We start from the raw sequence: 21,118 nt of genomic DNA on the forward strand, positions 1-21,118 counted from the left end.
TTATATTTAAAAAAAAATAATAAAGAAGTTTATGTCACGGTTCAGAACTATTCACTATTTACGGGAGAAGATGTGTAAGCCGTCGGATAGCTCAGGTAGGTATTCCGAGAGATAGTCGGAATATCTTTTTACCTTTGTTCCGAAAAAGACGATATAAAATAGACCTTATCGTACTGCAAATAGGAGACCATATAGTGAAATGCTTTATGCTGTTGTTTTGTGTGTTACAGTGATTCTGTTGTAAATTTATCTTTTCACTTCATGCGTGACACAAGAACGAATTCCGTAGTCTGCTCGTATATAGTTCAGATTTACTAAGTAATTTCTTGTATGTAGCTAATGCTAACATTAATTAGGATTTAATCAGATTGTAGGTTTGCATCAGTTATCGTCTGCCGGTTCTAATCGGGATAATTAGCTCGAGGGTAACTGGAGGAACTTGCATTAGACCCCCGTTTGGATTATTTCAAACTTAACCCCTAAGCCCATGCCTTGCAGGTGCATATATAATTTTATAAAATAAAATACTGCTAGATTGTAGGCCTATACCAAAATGAAAATAGTCATCGGAATCGCAAAATAGAATTATCTTCCGGCCTGACATAACACTTATTGTCGATTTTATTTATCTTCTAGCGAGTATTGGTGATGAACTAGATTTTCCAAATGAAATGGTATGGGTAAGCTTTTACGAAAAATAAATGCATTGAATCTACATAGCTAAATCGGACGCGATTCTTCTTTTCATTATTATTATTCTACAACTAAATATAAATAATTATGGAAACCAACACATAAACAAAATATATGCCTCTTATTGCCTAAGGCCTATCATAAATATATTCTACTTTCGCTTCATCTAGCTAACGGAAATTACCGAAGTCATCCGAAAATATGTTGTTTCAATGGCGGATGAGTAATCGTAAAACAAAGATGCTGAGAATTAACGGATTATTCTGCGATTATGTGACGTTTTAGACATGAGCTTGACAGATCAATCTGGAGATTCTTCTAGTGACAGAGATGTTGAGTTTTATTATAGGCCAGGTATTTAAGATTCGTTCGAAATTTACCGTTAAATATCAAAGTCTTTAAGAGATGCTGATTATGGGATAATTCTACCATTACACCGGTTCCAAAATTGGTACAAATGGTATTTTTCCTATTAATTAAATCGAATCAGTGTTACATTAAAATCAGTTTGTTTATTTTTTTACTAGCTGTGTCTCGTTTTTGTTTTTTATCATAGTTATAAAATAAACATAATACAAAAGTAGCTTCAACAAATGTTCTGTGCCTAGGTTCTTGATTTTTGGCAGGGGATTTTTTGGCTCTTTAATGTAGTCATTAATAACAGTTTATTTTTGTCTGCTGCCTTTTTAAAAACCATATTTTTGTCAAATATACATATGCAATGATTCGGATTGGACCTTTCCTTAGGACAGATTTTCTAAAAGGTAAAAAAATTTGGTCATTTGTCTGCTATATTCTGGAGTCTTAACCATGAGTGCATACATTGTATAAGGTTCATTCCGTTTTTTTTTTTCAAAACTTATTTCACGCAGTCTTGAATAGTGAAAGACATTTGGACTGTATGTCCTGACTGGTTAGATATCAGTAGGTCTGAATATATCTGTATCGGCAGACGGATGATGAAGTAAAAATTCAATGTGATGGTTGTTGGAAACATTATTGCAAACGAAATTTTATGCTTTATTTCAACAAGGTGATCATTTATTTGTATGCATTAAATTTCTAAATCTATATGTGTCGTTGCATCCTAGAAATACACAATATTAGCTCTTGTAAGGCAGGTCTTATGCAACTGTAATTAATGCATTTAAAGCAAACAAAAATACCCATTACCCATAATGTCTCTGCATTTAATTCTATACATTCCCTTTACTTTTACAATAACCTATAAAATAAAAGGGTTTTGACTTTTGTGCAGTTTTAAAATGTATATATGTTTCTTCATATATTATCATGTTGATAAATTTCGGTCACTAATAAATGTTTCTATTACAAAATAAAATTAAAAAGCCCCTGGTATTTTTGCAGCTTTCTGTTATCATTGGAATCATTGTTGGCAAAAAACAAGCCTCTTTAAAGCTTAAAACCTAGCCCAACCTGCCCACTAGGATTTTAATGGGTTTTATCATTTTTTGCCTGGGTTATTATGGCTATGCCCCCTTGTACAAATCAGATAACATTGTGTTACATTTTATTACAGTGTAACTTCTGAAAACCGAACACATGTGGGACTAGCCAAAAAGTTCGGATTGGAAGTTTCTGGAATTCAGAAGTTCGGACTTATCTGAACAAGTAGAAACATTTAAAACATCAATTGTTTAAGTAAGACATGATGAAAAATATATGAAGCTTTTTAAATTCATAAAACGGCAGAATTATAGGACATTTAAAAAAGTTTATAACTGTTTTAAATTTCATTATCACATATAACTGAATACGTTGATATAAAAGCATAATGTTAATTAATTATCACAATATATCCTTTAGTATATTTCATGATGTACCTGCTATTTACCTGTAATATTTTTATTTTCTTCACATAGTACTTCTCAATTTCTTAATTTTCACACTTAAATCTTTAAGTGTTTGACATGCTTGACATGTTGTGATTCTAATAGGTGTCAAGATATATGGTTACTGCTAATTGGAAGATAATGACATTTTGTTTTACAAACATAAGTATAATATTCCTTTACACCTTTTTCATTTTCCGGATTTTGGAAGTAAATTTGAATGGAAAAAAAAACAAAATTTTACTCAAAAATCGTTCGGAATTCAGAATTTAGAAGTTCGATAATTCAGAGGTATTTATTACATAGAAAACAGCAGGAGAAATTTTGGGACCCTGAAAAATGTTTGAATTTCAGAAGTTTCCAGATTTTAGAAGTTCAGGAATTCGAAAGTTACACTGTACATGGTTATTAGAGGTGTAATGATTCATCGCAATCTACCCTATCCTCGATGTATTCATCGAAATAAGTTTATAAATACCAATATATCACGATTCAATACATATTTCACCTCCGGTTGCATTAATATGGCAGACAAGTATCACAATACACTAACAATATCTTCCAGGAAAATAAAGACAAACATATTTTTTGAAAGACTGAAAAGAGAAAAATGGCTTGGATGAAAATAATGAACGAGCACGACTACTATCATATAGGTGTCATCTCATTTTCGGTTCAGGGTAGACCATGTCCGCAGTAATATTACCAAGTTTAATAAATTTTATATAAATGGGCTGGTGTTCTTTGAACTTGTTTATAAAAAATAATTGGAGATCAGAACATTTTCAAGAAAATACAACTTACAAACGTGAATTTGTAAATTTAGTTGCACTTGAAGTCAGATTAAAATGGTGACGATAGCAATATTCCCATGTGATATTTGTAACGTATTTATACTTTCATTTCTGCTGACATCATTTCCCGTAAAAACACATGTTGACTGCAAAATTTCTAGAAAAAAGGTGAAACAATAGTTTATCTGTCCTGGACATATAAAGCATGAGTATGGGAACATCGTCATTTTCTGGAACAAACAAAGACTGGACGTTGCAAAATTAAAATTTGATACTCTGGGAGCACACATTCTTTGAGAAAACACAGTTGACCTAATTGTTAAACAGTTGTAATTATGTTATTTATTTCACAAGAAAATTCTTTAGTGGTGTATTGTAGGACTGTCATATTAACAGTAGTTGGTTTAAGTGTTAGAATAGTAGATACTTGTTGTTATGGTATTATCTAAATATCTTTAACCAGTAAGGTAAATTGTTAAAAGATCAAAATTGAAAACCAAGTTATAATATCAAGTTGAAGAGTTTATTGTTAATTTTATCATTTTCATAATTCTGCTGTTAACAAATGAGTCTATATAAAAGATAAAGCCTGAAAGTCAGTACCGTGATACTTATCATGATACGTATCGCATCGCAACATAAGAATCGCAATATACATCACATTTCATCAAAGACTGCAATACATGTCGTGAATCACATCGTTTGGAAATACAATTATTGTGATATGCATCAAGATAGAAAAAATGGCAATGCACAGCCCGAATGGTTATATGAAACTTTGGATATATAGTTTTTATTTAATTTTCTTTCTAAAGATTAAAAAAAATCAATGTTTATTTGTTTGATTTTTAAAAAAGTAAAAAAAGTAGAGTCTTGCCCCCACTTGGCTCTTGTTCAGATCTGTGTTGTTTCGAACAAAATGGTTACCCTTCTTAAATATGGAAAATTTCAATAGATTAAATATTTAAATTAAATTTTCACTTTATTTAATATTATGTCGATATTGATTGGTATCACTTGAAGATGTTTTCTTTTCTTTTTTTAGTTTACAATTATTATTTGTGTCAAGTAATTTAATAGGATTAATTATTAAAGTTAAATATATATATATAAGTTCATAAGGCTGATTTAGGGTAAGTATGTATTATAATTAATTTAAACTGGTTTGATCTCCTATTAAATTTTAGAAGTTGTTATTTTATTGACACCTGCTTAGTTTATGACTGTTTAAGATGGTCATTACAGTAATAAATCTTAACAAGAAGGGACTCAGAACATATGCATGGCCTTTAAAAACACTTTTTGTTTCTCTTCTCTAAATTAACCTGAACATTTTTTTTCTGGAATCTGAATATATTTGTGCATAATGAATTTATTTATTTTTATTATTTTACAAATGCTTGAATTAAAGTCTGCACATACTTATAACCATTACTTGATGCACAAGTTTATCCATGTAAGAATTCCATATTTTATATTTTAGGCTTAAGTCTTTAATAAATTAAGTATAAAAAGATGTATTTGTATATTGTCACAATTTGTGTATTTATAATGTAGGCGGAAGAAGGACGGAGGGTTTAAAAGCTGCCGATATTGTCCCACTCCTGAGAGAGAGAGTTGCCTATCTCTCAGGTAAGTTTTTCTTGCTTTTTCCATGGATTATTCTCTATGAAGTGAATTAAAGAACAGCAAACGTTTTACCCTCAAGCCCTTTTTTCATTACAATCATATTATTATAAAAGCCTTAGCCTAAAGGTGACTGTTAATATCTATAAATGTGATATTCTTGTTTGAACGATGTCTTGGAATAAGTAGAAAATAATTTGTTGTAATGTATTTTTAGCTCACCTGTCACAAAGTGACGTGGTGAGCTTTTGTGATCGCTTTTCGTCCGTCCGGCCGTAAACATTTACTTTAAACGACATCTCCTCATAAACCGCTCAAACTTTACAGGAATGTTCCTTTGGTAGTCATCTTTAAAAATTATTCAAAGAATTTAATTCCATACAGAACTGTGGTTGCCATGGCAACCGAAAGAAAAAACTTAAAAAATCGTCTTTTAAAAACCGAAAGAGCTAGATTTTAAATATTTGGCATGAAATATCATCTAGTCAGTGTTTACCAAGTTTGTTCAAATAAAAGCCTTGGGGTCAAAATTGCCCAGCCCCAAGGGTCATTGTTTATCCCTTTATGTATTATATACTATATAGTAAAAACTTAAAATATCCTAACCCTAAGAGCTAGAGCTAAGATATTTAGCATGAAACATCTTCTAATGTATGTCTACCAAGTTTGATCAAATAAGGGCTCTTGGGTTAAAATTGGCCCCGCCCCCGGTCATTGATTTTCCTTCTATGTGTAAAGTGAAAACTTAAAAAATCTTCTTTAAAAAAACCCCAAAAGAGCTAGTGTTAAGATACTAAGCATGAAATATCATCTTGTGAGTGTCTACCAAGTTTGTTCAAATAAAAGTCATGGGGGTCAATATTGGCCCCGCCCGGGGGCGGGGGGTCATTGTTTTTCCTTGTATGTATATAGTAAAAACTTTAAAAATCTTCTTTTGAAAACCCCCAAGAGCTATTGCTTAGATATTTATCATAAAACATCTTCTAATGGTTGTCTTACCAAGTTTGTTCAAGTAAAAGCCCCTGGGTTGAAATTGACCTTGGCCCAGGGGCCTATATATAGGTGAGCAATATCAGGGCCATCATGGCCCTCTTGTTATTTTTACTGATGTATATATGCAAATTGAAATAAATCTATAATTTATAAATGAGCTAAAAAATCATAAATTAATTTTAAAAAATGCATATTGAAAAAGCAACATGTTTTATATTAACAATATGAAGTATAAGTAATGCTGAACTTGCATTGTGTCAGTGTAAAGTAAGTTTTAACAGTAAATTTCTCTATCTTTATATTACTTCAAATTTAAGATATTTGTTCTTGTTTGTCCATGTAATATAATATCAAGACAGTGTTCATAACTCTGGCGTGACAAATAGTAAAGGTTGCTGACTTCAGATGCTTTACCTCCCTTCTATCAGTGATTTTTGATTGTTTTATGTGAGAAATCTACCCAGGCAGGTTATTGGAGATTTGTGGTTGAAATAATTCATGAAGGGACACATTAAATCTTCCTCTAGCAGGAAAGCTGGAAAGTCACTAAATGACCGTTACAGTGTCAATGTTTACAGTGTAATTGTTTATTATATCAGGAGGTAGGGACAAGCGTGGAGGACCAATTCTAACATTTCCCTCCAACACACACCCAGAAAGATTAAAGTATGAAGATTTACGAAGATTAATGACGTATCTAGCCAGTGTTCCAAGGTAAAAACTGTTACTTACAAACCATACATGTTAGTCATATAATTTCAAAAGTTCTTTTTATCATATTTTCACAGTGTCTACATTTTTTAAATGCCTATGCAAGCTTATGATGTACATTATTTCAGTGCTAATATAAAGTTTATTATTTTATTGCTGATATAAAGTCAAAATGTATATTATTTTAGCATTTATATCAAGTTAAAATGTATATTATTTTAGCATTTATATCAAGTTAAAATGTATATTATTTCAGTGATGATGTAAAGTTAAAATGTATATTATTTCAGTGATGATGTAAAGTTAAAATGTATATTATTTTAGCATTTATATCAAGTTAAAATGTATATTATTTTAGCATTTATATCAAGTTAAAATGTATATTATTTTAGCATTTATATCAGGTTAAAATGTATATTATTTTAGCATTTATATCAAGTTAAAATGTATATTATTTTAGCATTTATTTCAAGTTAAAATGTATATTATTTTAGCATTTATATCAAGTTAAAATGTATATTATTTTAGCATTTATATCAAGTTAAAATGTATATTATTTTAGCATTTATATCAAGTTAAAATGTATATTATTTTAGCATTTATATCAAGTTAAAATGTATATTATTTCAGTGATGATGTAAAGTTAAAATGTATATTATTTCAGTGATGATGTAAAGTTAAAATGTATATTATTTTAGCATTTATATCAAGTTAAAATGTATATTATTTTAGTGATGATATCAAGTTAAAATGTATATTATTTCAGTGATGATGTAAAGTTAAAATATATATTATTTCAGTGATGATGTAAGGGAGAAGGGTTTTACTGTGATACTTGATATGCGCGGATCTACCTGGCAAAATGTCAAACCCATTCTTAAAGCTATGCAGGTTTTTGTCATAATTTTCTATGTTTTTGTTAGAAAAGAACTTTTGGCAAGTCAATAAGTTTAAGCAATATTACAATTTCAGTTAGAAATTAATTGACTAATGTTCTGTAAAAAATATTTTTATTTTTGCTTGATTGTAATGAAATCTGAAGCTCATTTGAACAACTCTATAATTTACTTCTTTGGACTGACCAGTAAAGATGTTAAATGAGAAAACATGTTTGTAACCCCAGAAGTGCTTAAACTTTTCATGATATGTTAGCTTCTTGAAACAGTTCTCTAGTTAAATTATGTTCTGTTATATATTCCATTACAAGCTCTATACAATGTAAAATGTTTGTATATTTTCATATTGTAGGAATGTTTCCCTGGCAACATAAATATAGCTTTTATTATAAAACCAGAGAAATTCTGGGAAAAACAAAGAACTAGTCTGGGCAGCTCAAAGTATAACTTTGAGGTAAGTACTTCTTAAGTCATTGTGTTGAATACAAGTTTGATATTTTAAACATGTTTTATTTCTTCACTTATCAAAATAAATGTAATTGACTGAGGTTCTCACCAAGTTTTGTCTTATAACACCAGAAAATGCTATATTGAGCTACAGTCTAGTATCAACAAGTCCAGCACACCATTTATTACTTTCAACCATCACAATAACATCAAACTTTGTAATTGTTCCATATTTTCATGCTCCTCTTTCTTAAATGTTAAGTTTGTTCTGATAGGTATATTTTGGATTCACTACTAGTCTAGAGTTGAAAAAACAACAGCATTGAATAATAGCCATCTAAGATTGATATAAAAAAAATGTAATTTATGGGCCTCTGGAGTATGAATTAAGAAATAATATTGGACTCAAATGAGTGGTGTATAATGCTCAAGTAAATCACTAAAGAAATAATAAATTTACCTGTATTTACATTATAGTATATAGATGTATATTCTTCAGTATTTTGGACAACTCACTTCAGAAAAACTTAAGAGTTATATTTGTAGAACAATACTGTTCTTTGCTTTAAGTCAAGTTACAATTTGAAATGCATGAAATAAAAACAAAAGAAAAAGATTATAATTGGTTGAATTTAATGATAAGTTTCATTTAGAAATCTTTGTTTTCTCTATATACAGACACACATGATATCAGTGGACAATTTAGTGAAAGCTGTAGATCGTAGTCAGTTAACAAGGGATTTTGATGGTAATCTGGATTATGATCACGAACAGTGGATCAAGCTTAGACTGGTAAACCTTTAAATTTTATTCAGCTTTATTTTCCAGTATGATAGCTCACTGTCAGTTATCTATCCATCCACACAATGTCTCCCAAGCCACCTTGTCAGTACATCAAAACTTCATATGAATATTCCTTTGGTGACCCTGTTTGAAAGTTGTTATCCTTCAAAAAAATTTTGTTAGATTTTAATATTATTTTATTGAAACAATCATTAGAGGAAGGTCTATTAAGGTTGTTCATGTAAATAATTAAAATTTGTTAAGAAAACAATATAGCTAGTATTTGACATGGTTGATTTTCTGGGTATGTAGATTCTACCTATAGATTGAAACTCTAACTTGTGTTTCAATCAGTATCAGACATTATTCTTGTTAAAATTAATCTTGTGTACCAGTATTTTATATGCAATAATACAATGTATATTGGACATAACATTTGTCATCATATGTCACAGTTCTCCATCTAATTGTATGTCAGATAATGCACATTGAAGCTATGTGGAAACTTTATTATTTTGATTATTTTTATCATGTTATGAGATGTCACTGATGTTCAGAAAGTTCACTGTTGAAGGAGCTTGCTTGTTATAATAATTCTTCTACTTTATTTAAAATTAAAGGATAACTGTAATCACATCAATTTTTATTGGAATTATATACTATAATTTTTAGCCAAGAACAATTATTTTTTATAAAAAGTTTGTATCAATCCTTTTGTTTAATACAGATGTTGGAAGAGTTTATATGGAAGGCATTAGACTTGTTGGACAAACTGGATGAATTAAGCAGTATACTTACAAATCCTGATCTTCCAACAGAACTTAGTGAGGCTCAGAAACGTCTCGAGGACCACAACCACTTAAAGAAAAGGGTAACCATGGCTCCTGTAGAACAGTTAGGTCGGGAAGGTCAATATATTTTATCGAGTATAACTGGTGAAGGCTTTGATCAAGCAGGTAAGATCCAAGGAAATATTCTTTAATGTGTGAACATTAACATTAATCACATGTTGCTATTTGCCTCTATACTTTTCAATCTTGTTTTATTTGTTATACCTTAAAAACCATTTGTCCATTTCAGTCTAACTTTTTTCCTAAGGTTGCATCAATTTTGTTAAGTTTACTTGGTAATCAGTGAGCATGTTAATACAATAACTTACAAAAAAAAAACTTCTCTGGTTTGATTGAACATACAGAAGTTAAAAACTTGATCAGTTGGTTGTGAAAGTCACTATATTATGTGTCAAAGTTTTTGTGACTTTTTTCCCTATATTTTAATGCTGATTAAAGGCTCTTTCCCCTAGCCCAAAATAGGTATTTTTTCCCCTAAAAATGCTATATTTTCCGCTGAATTGCCCTCTGCACATTTTTCATTAGAAATGTATTTTTAACAGCAGTTGACTTATATCGGCTAGTTTATAAATTGACTGAAGGACAGAAAGCTGTCCCTACAGATACATGTAGTCTCTACTATGTACGATGCATGTTAAATTGAAATGATGTTGAAATTTTTATAAAATGTTTGACTAAATTCCATTCATATTCTTGGACTTTGATTTTCCCCCTGTGTTATATTTTCCCCTTCAAGAAGCCACAGGTTATTTTGAAAATAAAAAAAAAAAATCACTACCTTCGATCTCAAGATATTTTTCACACCTTGTGAAGATGATTGCCGATCAGGTTGATACAATACAAATAAAGATATTTTATTGTATCATTTTGTATGACAGGTTTTAATTAGACAGCCGTGTGTTCTATCAGTGGTGTATGCATTCCAGTGTGTTCTAAATGTTATCATTCTAATTACCATAGTTGTATTTGAAAATAAACAGTCCAAATTAGTTTTGTTTGAGAACTTCTTAGACGCTTTGTTGCATGATAATCACATGCAATATATTTGCTTTAAGCTGGTTTAGTTATCGCCCTTTCCTTTTGTTACACCTTTTGTAATTCACTTGTTAACGTCCAAGTCCCTAGGTGTATACACAGATCCCTTCAACTTTGACTTACCAAAGTTTTACTGTATCTAAAGTTTAATAGATATGATTTATTACTATCAACTTGCCAAAAATAACAGTCAAATAAATTATTTAGTCAGGAAAATTTTTTACTGCAATTTTTTAAATGTTCGCAATTTCTCATGCTAAAACAAGACAGTGTCAGGATGTTATTTACTTGATAGAAATATAAATATGTTGCAATGATGAAATAATTGCTATTTCAGGTCCAGGGACAAGATTTGTTATATCTGGAAATGCTGACTTTCAGAGTGCTGTACCTCAGATATCACAACTGTTAGAGAATCTTCACTCAACCAAACAACATCTTAATCAACTGTGGACAGTCAAACGGTCTAGACTTGAACAATGTCTACAGTTAAAGATATTTGAAGATGATGTTGAAAAAGTAGTGTATAAATTTTCTTTGTTACTGAACAGATAGATTTTCACTAACATAGTTTCTAATGGCCTTGTGATTGATATTGCTATAAATAGCTTGAAAAGTTATTTTTATGCCCTTGAAGGGAGGCATATTAAAATTGCACCGTCTGTCTGTCTGTCCGTCCGTATGTACGTCCGTGCGTCCCCACTTCATTCCGTGTCCGTACTGTAACTTTTCATACATTGAGGGATTTTGAAATAACTTGGCACAAATGTCTACCACATCAAGATGATGTGTCGCGTCCAAGAATTATGTCCCTACCTCAAAAGTCAAGGTCAGACTTACATTTTGAAATTTCACATTATCACAATTAAAATTAATAGGTACACACAATCGTGTCCGGGCTGTAACTTTGTCATGCATCAAAGGATTTTAGAATAACTTGGCATAAATGTCTGCCACATAGAGACGATGTGTCACATCCAATAATCATGCCCTACCTCAATGGTCAAGGTCACACTACCATTTTGAATTTCACTTTATCACAATTAGAGTTTATAGGTTCACACATTCGTGTCCGGACTGTAACTTTGCCATGCATGGAAGGATTTTAAAATAACTTTGCACAAATGTCTACCACATCGCGGCTAAGGTTCATGTCCGTCCGTGTGTCCCCACTACCCACAAGAATCATGTCCAGACTGTAACTTTGTCATGCATTGAGGGATTTTGAAATAACTCTGCACAAATGTATATCTCATGACAAGATTCTGCCGTGTCCAAGAACCATGTCCCTTCTTCAAAGGTCAAGGTCACACTTATATTTTGAAGGTTCACGCTATCACAATTAGAGATTATAGGTACAATAATACAAAGATCAATATTAAGCGATTGGTTACTTTCATTCTCTTTTCTTTTGATAATACCATGCTTAAGAAACCTTTTTGGGGGCATTCATCACTTGGGTGACAGCTCTTGTTCTGTCTTCAAAGGCCATAACATCAACCTTGATTTAAACTTACTTCAGCTTAAATAATGTGGCTAAATGTACTTGACATAAGCTATTCTTATAACTGTTGTCTCTTCATACTTTCTTTTGTACAAAATTTCCTAAATTACAAGGTCAGTATCAATACAACTAAATATTTATGTTGTTTAAGTGTCTCTTTCATAAATAATTCCACACAGATATAATACAAGGGTGTCTGTGGCTGGGTGGTTAAGATTGGTCAGGTTTAAACCACTTGCCACCACCACTGTAGGTTCCAATCCAGCTAGGGACTACAGATTCTTTCATGTGAGGAAACTATCCAACTAGTTTATGGAATGCCAATGGTTCTACTCAGGTGCCCACTCATGCCTGAAATAATACATAGAGGGGCACCTGAGGTCTTCCCTCACTGCTCAAACTGGAAAGACACCATATGACCTCTGCTTTGTTTGTATGACATTAAACCCAACTAAAAAAGAAGAAAAAAGAAGACAGGAATGAAGCCTTTTTGATCCTCTGCAAAGATTGTGAAAATACTGTTGATTTATTTTCTGCAGGCAGTAGTCTATTTTCTTTTGCATGTTTGTAGACAAAACATTGAAAACTCTTTGGTATACTGCTGCTCCTGGCATGATGGGGGAAATAGTGGAAATTTTACCAGTATTGCCATCTACTTGTAATTGATTTGTTAAAAGATTTAGAGTGAGTCTTTCCTTCAATGACAAATAGAAGTGTTATGTTAAAACTTCTAGAAAAATGATTCTTGAATTATTATTTACAGATGTTCAACTGGATATATCATAACAGAGACATGTTTTTGGTGAATTATACAGAGATAGGAATGTCTCATCAATTTGCTGTAGAACTTGAGAATGAACACAGCCAGTTTGCTAACAGTGCTGTTGTAAGTATACACTGTTCTTGTTGATTATACTTAAATTAACTGTTTTGGTGAATAAGTAATGGTATGATTGACTTGATTATGTAGATAAAATCATAACAAATGTTTTATTATTTTGTAGTCAACAGTTGTAACAATGATGTAGTTATTAAAAATACATTTACTGTTTTTATAGTACAAAATCTACTATATATTATTGTTACAATCATCTGGAAAAATTGTTTGATGCATTTAAACATAAATTTGTATAATAAAAATCAATTTATGTAAATAATCCTTCTTTATAATTATTGTCTTTTTATCAAAAAATTTGTTTTTGATAAATAAAACACTGGAGTTCTTTGTTTTTCTAAGTATGTATCTATATTACATGCATTGCACATATAAACAAGAATATAAGACACTCATTTAACCTCAACATTATTCTATTCCTACGTATTATAACTTATTTTGAAGAAAAAATATCTTACAACAAAACTTAATTTTTGTAACATTTAAGACTTTTTTCTGTTTTAATTGTTTTTCAGAATGTTTATGTGAACATTACTCGGATATTGAGTATGGCACAAAGATTGTGTGATGCGGGACATTATGCTCAGAATTCTATACGTATACAAGCTGCCAAGTTAGAACGGGAATGGAAAAGTCTGGCAGCAGCTCTAGATGATAGAAGTACTGTACTTAGTATGTCAGTAATGTTCCACAAAAAAGCTGAAACCGTGAGTTCTATTTTAGCTAAAAATACTATATTTAAAATACAAATGAATGTTGTTTTATCAATTTTTTTTTAATTGAATCATCACTTCAAGCATTGCTATTATGCCAATTTTCAAAAGTCATTTGAAATGTTTGATTTTATGGTTGTAAAACACCAGAACTAAGATCTAGTTTAAGGTATTGATAATGGTTTGATGCTCTGTGGTGGGCTTTTCAGTGCTGGTTTCAAAAAAGTGGTTGTATAATCTTTAACAAATATTGATGGGATTGTTGGATGGGTTGACCTTTTTGTTAACATTTAGAATCACATTACTTTGAGTCTTTCGAGGATGTTTGCACTTTATGGGTTAGAATTTTCTAAATGTTTTTGGGCTTTGCAGGTTGAAGGTAAAGATATAAACCTCAAAACTTAATAAAATGACTGCCCTATTTGAGTACTGGACCCCTCAAGTAATTGGACTCAGTAGGTCAAGGTCAGAGTGTCATTCATTGTGGAAAACTGTTCAGCTCAGTAACTTGAGTCTCATTCAAACATCATAGGATGATAGCTCTTATTGAGATAAAGGTTCTTAATGTTTTGACTTTGACACTGTGGTTATTGATTTTCATTATGTACATATAGTAAAAACTCTAATTGTTGTTATTTTTACAGTACCTAGCACAGGTTATAGGTTGGCGTCAGGCATGTGAGAGTCCAAATATTCCAACATCAATAGAGGAACTGGAGGACTCATTACAGCAACATCAGGCACTGATTGAATCAATTAGCCAAGCTTATGCTGAAGTATGTGCTGATGGTAAAGCTTTACTAGATACACTACAAACACCAGTGTCATCAGGAAGTTCCAACTCCCTCACTGCAAAGGCTGATTATAGTGAAGCTGCTGGTCATGTTCTTGATGTTGTTCATGAGGTATATGTTTTACATTGACTAACTTATAACGTTTTACTAACTGAACTTCAGTCAACAGCCGAAAATATTCATCTTCAAGACAAGTTTGAAGAATTCGAAGCTTCACCTTTTATGAACTGTGTTTATTTTTATGCCCCCGCCATGTAATGGCCGGGGCATATAGTGTTACCCTGTTCCGTCACTCCGTCTTTCTGTCATTCCTTCATTCTGTCATCATCAGTTTCTATTCATTATCTTAGTAATGGTTGCACACATTCAACTCAAATTTGAAATATGGATATGTCATGAGAAAATACAGGTCAAGTTCGAATTTGGTTATGGTTCAATGATTTTTGGCAGAGTTATGCCCCTTTTACTTTAAAATAATATGAAATTTTCAGTTTCCGTTCATTATCTCCCCAACAATACAACACATTCAACTCAAACTTGACATATGGATATGTCATGAGAAAATACAGGTCAAGTTCGAATTTGGTCATGGTTCGATGTTTTTTGGCAGAGTTATGCCCCTTTTACTTTGAAAATAATATGAAATTTTCAGTTTCTGTTCATTATCTCCCCAACGGTACAACACATTCAACTCAAACTTGACATATGGTTATGTCATGAGAAAATACAGGTCAAGTTCGAATTTGGTCATGGTTCAATGTTTTTTGGCAGAGTAATGCCCCTTTCACTTTGAAAATAATATGAAATTTTCAGTTTCCGTTCATTATCTCCCCAACGGTACAACACATTCAACTCAAAATTGACATACGGATATGTTTTTGGAATGCCCAGGCCAAATTTGAGTTTGGTTATGGTTCAATGATTTTTGGCAGAGTAATGCCCCTTTCACTTTGAAAATAATATGAAATTTACAGTTTCTGTTCATTATCTACCCAACAGTGTTACATATACAACTCAAATTTGACATATGGATATGTCAAAGGAATGGGCTGGTCAAGTTGGAATTTGGTCATGGTTGGATGATTTTTTTGGCAGAGTTATGTCCTTTTCACTTTGAAAATAATATAGATACATTTTAGGAATAAGCAGTTTAAGTTTGAATTTGGTCGTGGTTCAATGATTTTGGACAAACTTATCTTTCCTGAATGTTGGAAAAATTTTGAACTTTCAGTTTCAGCACTCATACTTTTGTGGAAATGTATGTAGCCATTATTTTGGCTACAAGTATGCAATATGCTATTTTCAAAATGTTAAGACTGAATAATTTTAGTGCCTTGAACATTGTATGGTTTGTTTTAAAAGTTTTAAGGGCTTAGAACTTAAAATGAAAAAAATAAATCTGAAATTTTGGCTGCATGCGGGGGCATCCGTGGCATGATGACACATTTCTAGTTTTTTTTTTAACTTTACATTTGCATGTAATTTCCTTAGAACAGTTCATTGTCAGTTGCGATAGCTGTAGTTTTCTGTTTGTTAGTGTTAGAATAGGGGGTCCATCCTACTCACCTGGCTGCAGCATCACTGTAGCATGATGGTTAAAGTTTTATGTGCAACTTTTTTTACAACTGCATAATTATCTCGTTCACTGCTTAAGATACTTGTTTGTTACTAATTTGTTACACTAATTTAAGACCATAAAAAGAGGTCTTTGTTTAAGGCTTATAGCTCTAGCATATATTTCAAGTTTATCTACTTACATTGCCTTATGTCCATGTTATGGATCATGAAAGCTGACAATAAAAATAGCAGTTGAAGTTATATATGAGTCTGTTGATGATATTCTGCCATAAATATATAATTCTAATGCTTGACACTATTTATAAAGATGTTGAAAATTGCATGTTTGTGTGTTGTAAAACATTCCTTTTTCTATTGTTTATATACAATGACAGTGTTAAATAAGTTCTATTTCTAGATATAATATGATGTAAACACTATTTTATATATGCATGCTAAGTGTGAAGTTAGCCTGTATGAGGTAAGCTAGATGGTGCAAGGCAAGATGTGGGCAAAATAAGCAATCTTTCCTGAGGTGACAGACACAATATATCACACCACACTTGTACCTTAAATCTTATAATACTGCAAACAAGTTTCTTCCATTTTTCCTTCACTGACATGACATGTAAATCTATAAATATCAAAATCTTGATTGAAATATGCATCTAAATATTCAATTAGTTTTATTGTCACTAAGTGATTTTCTTCAGTCATAACACAGAAGTTATAATTTGAATAAAAGTACATAGTAAATTGTTTTCACTTATTTAATAGAAAATAGGCTAATGCTTGATTTTCTTATATATATATATATATTTATTTTATATATTATTGTTAAATAAAGTAAACATATTTATCAATGTAGGACTACATGTAGTTTATTTTATGAAAGCTTTTCATTTTTAAAAGGATTACATTACGCTTGATAGTGTACATAAAATAGTGTACATACAACCTGCAATAAGTTAATAACAGATACAGGTAAACACTCACATAAGAAAATAGTCTTGGCAGAATTTAGTTTTTAATTATATTTCTTTAATTTTCATTTTGAAAAAGTCAATAAAAACAAATTTGCAGTATTATAAAATGTTACACAGGTGTTAGAGTCAGACTGAGATCACTATAATTGGAAGCAGTTTATATTATATTTATCTCAGTCTGGTGATATGACCAACTATAACCTAGCAGCAACTTGTTTAACTTATCTAACCCATTTGTTTATACATAGATTTATACTTTCACTATTAAATATACAAATGTATAACCAGTAAAACTTAAAACAGTTCTATTTTTTCTCCGGCAGATAAACCTGCAGAAAGATACTGAACTGGTGTTGTCTGCCTGTCTGTCTTTAATAAATTTGCATGAATCCTTAAATTAGGATCATTCTTTTAATTTCTTTTGTGTTGTTGGGTTTTACTTCGCAGCATGGCCGAGTGGTTAACGCGTCTGACTAGTAAACTAATCATCGCTAGCCACATGGGTTCAAACCCCGTCAGCGGCAAGTCATTGTTTCCTTGAGCAAGAAACTACACTCATTGCTTTGTACTGGTTGGTTCCAGGAACAGATTCGAAAGTGTGTCTATAAGCTTATAGCCTCCTACACAATGGAACTAAAATAAATTCTGTGTAAACCAACACTGTAAAGGTCATGGGGACTTTCCAGCTTTACTTGTGGATGAAGACCTCAGGTGCAGTATTTTACCCACAAATTGATACTTGAGTAGAACCACTGATTTTCCGTAAGCTAGCTGGATAGCTTCCTTACATGAAAGAATCCAAAGTCCCTGATGAATTCCACTCACAGCAGTGAGGGGCAAGTGGTTTGAAGTCAGCACCTTTACCACTTGGTCAGCCCATTACCATAGGAAGGGTTTGAATCCCTGAGAGTCAAGTTAAAGGTCACCAAAACTTTTATTAATTTTCTACCTTTCATTATGAAACCTACTTAAATTGTAGAACATATATTAAACACTTGCATACCTTTTATTGGCATCAAGGTACAGGTCACAAAGGTTAATGGTAGATTAGCCTTCATTTTCAGTTTGTGAATTTTTAAGAAAAAGCCACTTTATTACTGTGTCATCATTGTTATTCATTGTAACCTATGAAACAAACACTTGAAAGGTATCCATCTGAAACTAGGTGTACTTGCTTATCATGACAATGGTTTAGTTGTAAGACGAGGAAGATTTTCCTTTTAACTTAGAATATTTACCATATAAAATAGATAAATGATTGTCAGTGCCCTTAACAGACCAGTGTTATTACTGTGTGCGATACTATGTAAATGGTATTGAAATTATACACAAATGTAGGACTTTTATGAATATATCACTAACACATTACTAATTGTGATATATTATGTTTCTTACACATAACCTGTTTATACTTTCAATCATATATATATATCTATGAATTTAATAATATTTAATCAGGACCCACTTTTTCGCTGTTTCCATTTATAATAAATTTACACATAATGAATATCTTTCAAATTTCCTGGTGCTGATTTTGGGACATTTAAAAAAACAAAACAAATGGAAGATACATTCTGTTTATTTGTAATGTGCATAAATCAAAACAACTTTAAAAAAAATTAAGATATAGGTGTTAATGAATTTTGTAAGTTTGTGAATGCTGCAGTTTTTTGTTAATAATCATCCTAATATTTTACATTCCTGCCTATTTTTGCTTTCCTGCCCTCTTCAAATATTGAAAAGATATTTAGAAAGAAAAAAACAACAACAATGTTCACATGGTCATTGATATCGGAAATTATTGATAATGTGGAAGATACCTTTTTACTATCATAATTGTTGGTACTGTGATTCTAAGACAATTTAATTCAATTGATCTATATTTAAGGAAAAGTAGAGTTATCGATAAAAAGTAACTGAAAGAAAATAAAAAGATAATTAAATTAACAACTTACATTGATATTCATCAAATTATTAAGTCTATTGAACATTTGACTATTAATTTGTATATGGATGTTTTATAACTTCAAAGCATGTGTGAGCCCTGTTTGATAGATTTGATGTAATACTTACTTCTTGGTGCCTGTTGCTGGCATACTGTATTATGATTTATTAATCATTTCAATCATATAAAGTTTATATATTTTTTGAAAACCTTTGTCATAAAAAGTTTGAATTGTTGGTTAACACCAAGTTTATGATATATGTATATGACTGTATGAATTAACAAAGTTTCATGTAAAATGCTTTTATTATGGTGTATATAATTGTTTGTGTACTTTGCAGGTATTAGCTCACCAACGACACCTTGAACAGTTATGGCATGGCAAGAAGGTGAAACTTCACCAGAGACTTGGACTTCGTCTCTTCCAACAAGATGTAAAACAGGTAAAATTTCTACTGTATGATGTAGTTAACTATGAAACAAACATCAGTGGGTCAATGTTGCAGTTTCTGAACGATAACTAGAGTTCGGAATGACATATTGTAATCAAACTTGGTACATGTATATAGCAAATTTTCTTATTCACCAATTATACAATTGAGTTTTCTGATCTGTGTCCATTTGCTTAAAACTGGCTTTTATCTTCACATTGTTCTCTTTACATATATCATGCTTTGTCTTTCACAAATCAAAAAGACCCCTTTGGAAATTTAGGGAAAAAAACACTACTCATTTACATATATTCAACTTTAAATATGTTTAAAAATTAAAAAAACGTTTGAACAGATGAACTAATGGCAGAATTGTTGTTATTACCAAATATGATACATGTATAGTTTGAATGTTTTAGGTTATTGACTGGCTGGACAACCATGGTGATGTTTTCCTTAAGAAAAATACTTCAATAGGTCGTAGTCTACAGAGGTCAAGGGCACTGCAGAAAAGTCATGAACACTTTGAGTCTGTTGCAAAGGTAATGTAGCATAATATATATGCATTTTAAAGGTAATCTACTGAAAGATAAAAAGATGTGAAAAAATAAATTAATGTTGGATAAATAAAGGAATGAAAACTAGGGTGGGTGATATATGCACGGGAAATTTGTTAATGGTATGTACAGTGTTCAATACAGTATGTTAGAGCAAAATGAATCAGATAAGTTTGTCATACTTATTTTTTAATGAAAATATTTCTGCCAGTAGAAATTAGGAATAAAAGAGCATGTTTTATGATATTCTGTTAGTTTAGAGCACTACTTGTTGCCTTTAAACCTTCTTTTGTCATATTTCTACATATATCAGTTAATATATATTGATTTTTAGAACACAATCACAAATGCTGAGAAGCTTCTTGCAGCAGCTGATGAATTAGCACAAACTGGAGAATGTAATCCAAAGGAGATATATAATGAAGCTCAAGAATTAGAGGAAAGAATGTCAAGTTTTTTGGCAGCACTTGCTAGGAGGAGATCTGCCCTAGATATGACAGTATCCTTCTACTCTCATGTACATGCTGTAAGTGACCTAAATCTTGCTTCTTCCTTTGCATTTATCATGCTAAATTAAATGCCTTTCTTTAAATGATTATCTTATGTTAGTGAAGGAGTTATCTATATCATTATGCTTAAGCATAAAACAGTCAAGAGTGTGGACAGCCTGCATTATATTGCAACATCATACTGCCATGCTATGTTGGCCATTGCATACCTGGGTATAGAATTTATCAAAATATACATTCATATATTACTACAATATTTATATCATAATACAAGTGTATATGTATTATTTTAGTTGACATGCTGGCTGGAAGAGTTACAGAATGAATTACAGAGTTCAGAGATTGCTGATACTGTAGAAGGTGCCGAACAACTTCTTGCTCAGTTCAATCAGCAAAGAGAGACAACTCTTGATGCTGCTCTAAACACTGTGGGGGAGGGAGAAAATCTCTGTGAACAGCTGAGGTATGTTTCTTACTTTACGCACCTTTACTATAAATTTACCTTGAAAAAAAATCAGTTTTCAGATTTCACTATAAGTACATGT

General features: G+C 31.3%; 1 protein-coding gene across 1 annotated transcript in view; it reads left to right on the forward strand.

Moving 5' to 3' along the window:
* Positions 1-883: 883 nt before the first annotated feature.
* LOC132757479 (triple functional domain protein-like) overlaps positions 884-21,118 on the forward strand; it is a gene marked incomplete at its 3' end in the record, with an annotated part of 134,929 nt that continues 114,694 nt past the window's right edge. The window contains 15 exon segments of the mRNA XM_060748766.1: positions 884-1,047; positions 4,898-4,972; positions 6,559-6,673; positions 7,471-7,561; positions 7,919-8,020; positions 8,692-8,805; positions 9,524-9,752; positions 11,020-11,201; positions 12,950-13,072; positions 13,597-13,788; positions 14,439-14,699; positions 19,418-19,519; positions 19,927-20,049; positions 20,399-20,590; positions 20,867-21,036. Of these exon segments, the coding sequence (XP_060604749.1) occupies positions 981-1,047; positions 4,898-4,972; positions 6,559-6,673; positions 7,471-7,561; positions 7,919-8,020; positions 8,692-8,805; positions 9,524-9,752; positions 11,020-11,201; positions 12,950-13,072; positions 13,597-13,788; positions 14,439-14,699; positions 19,418-19,519; positions 19,927-20,049; positions 20,399-20,590; positions 20,867-21,036 (2,138 nt within the window).

This window comes from Ruditapes philippinarum, unplaced genomic scaffold, assembly GCF_026571515.1.
Source record: "Ruditapes philippinarum isolate M1 unplaced genomic scaffold, ASM2657151v2 ctg1464_1_1_1_1, whole genome shotgun sequence".
Taxonomy (NCBI): Eukaryota; Metazoa; Mollusca; class Bivalvia; order Venerida; family Veneridae; genus Ruditapes; species Ruditapes philippinarum.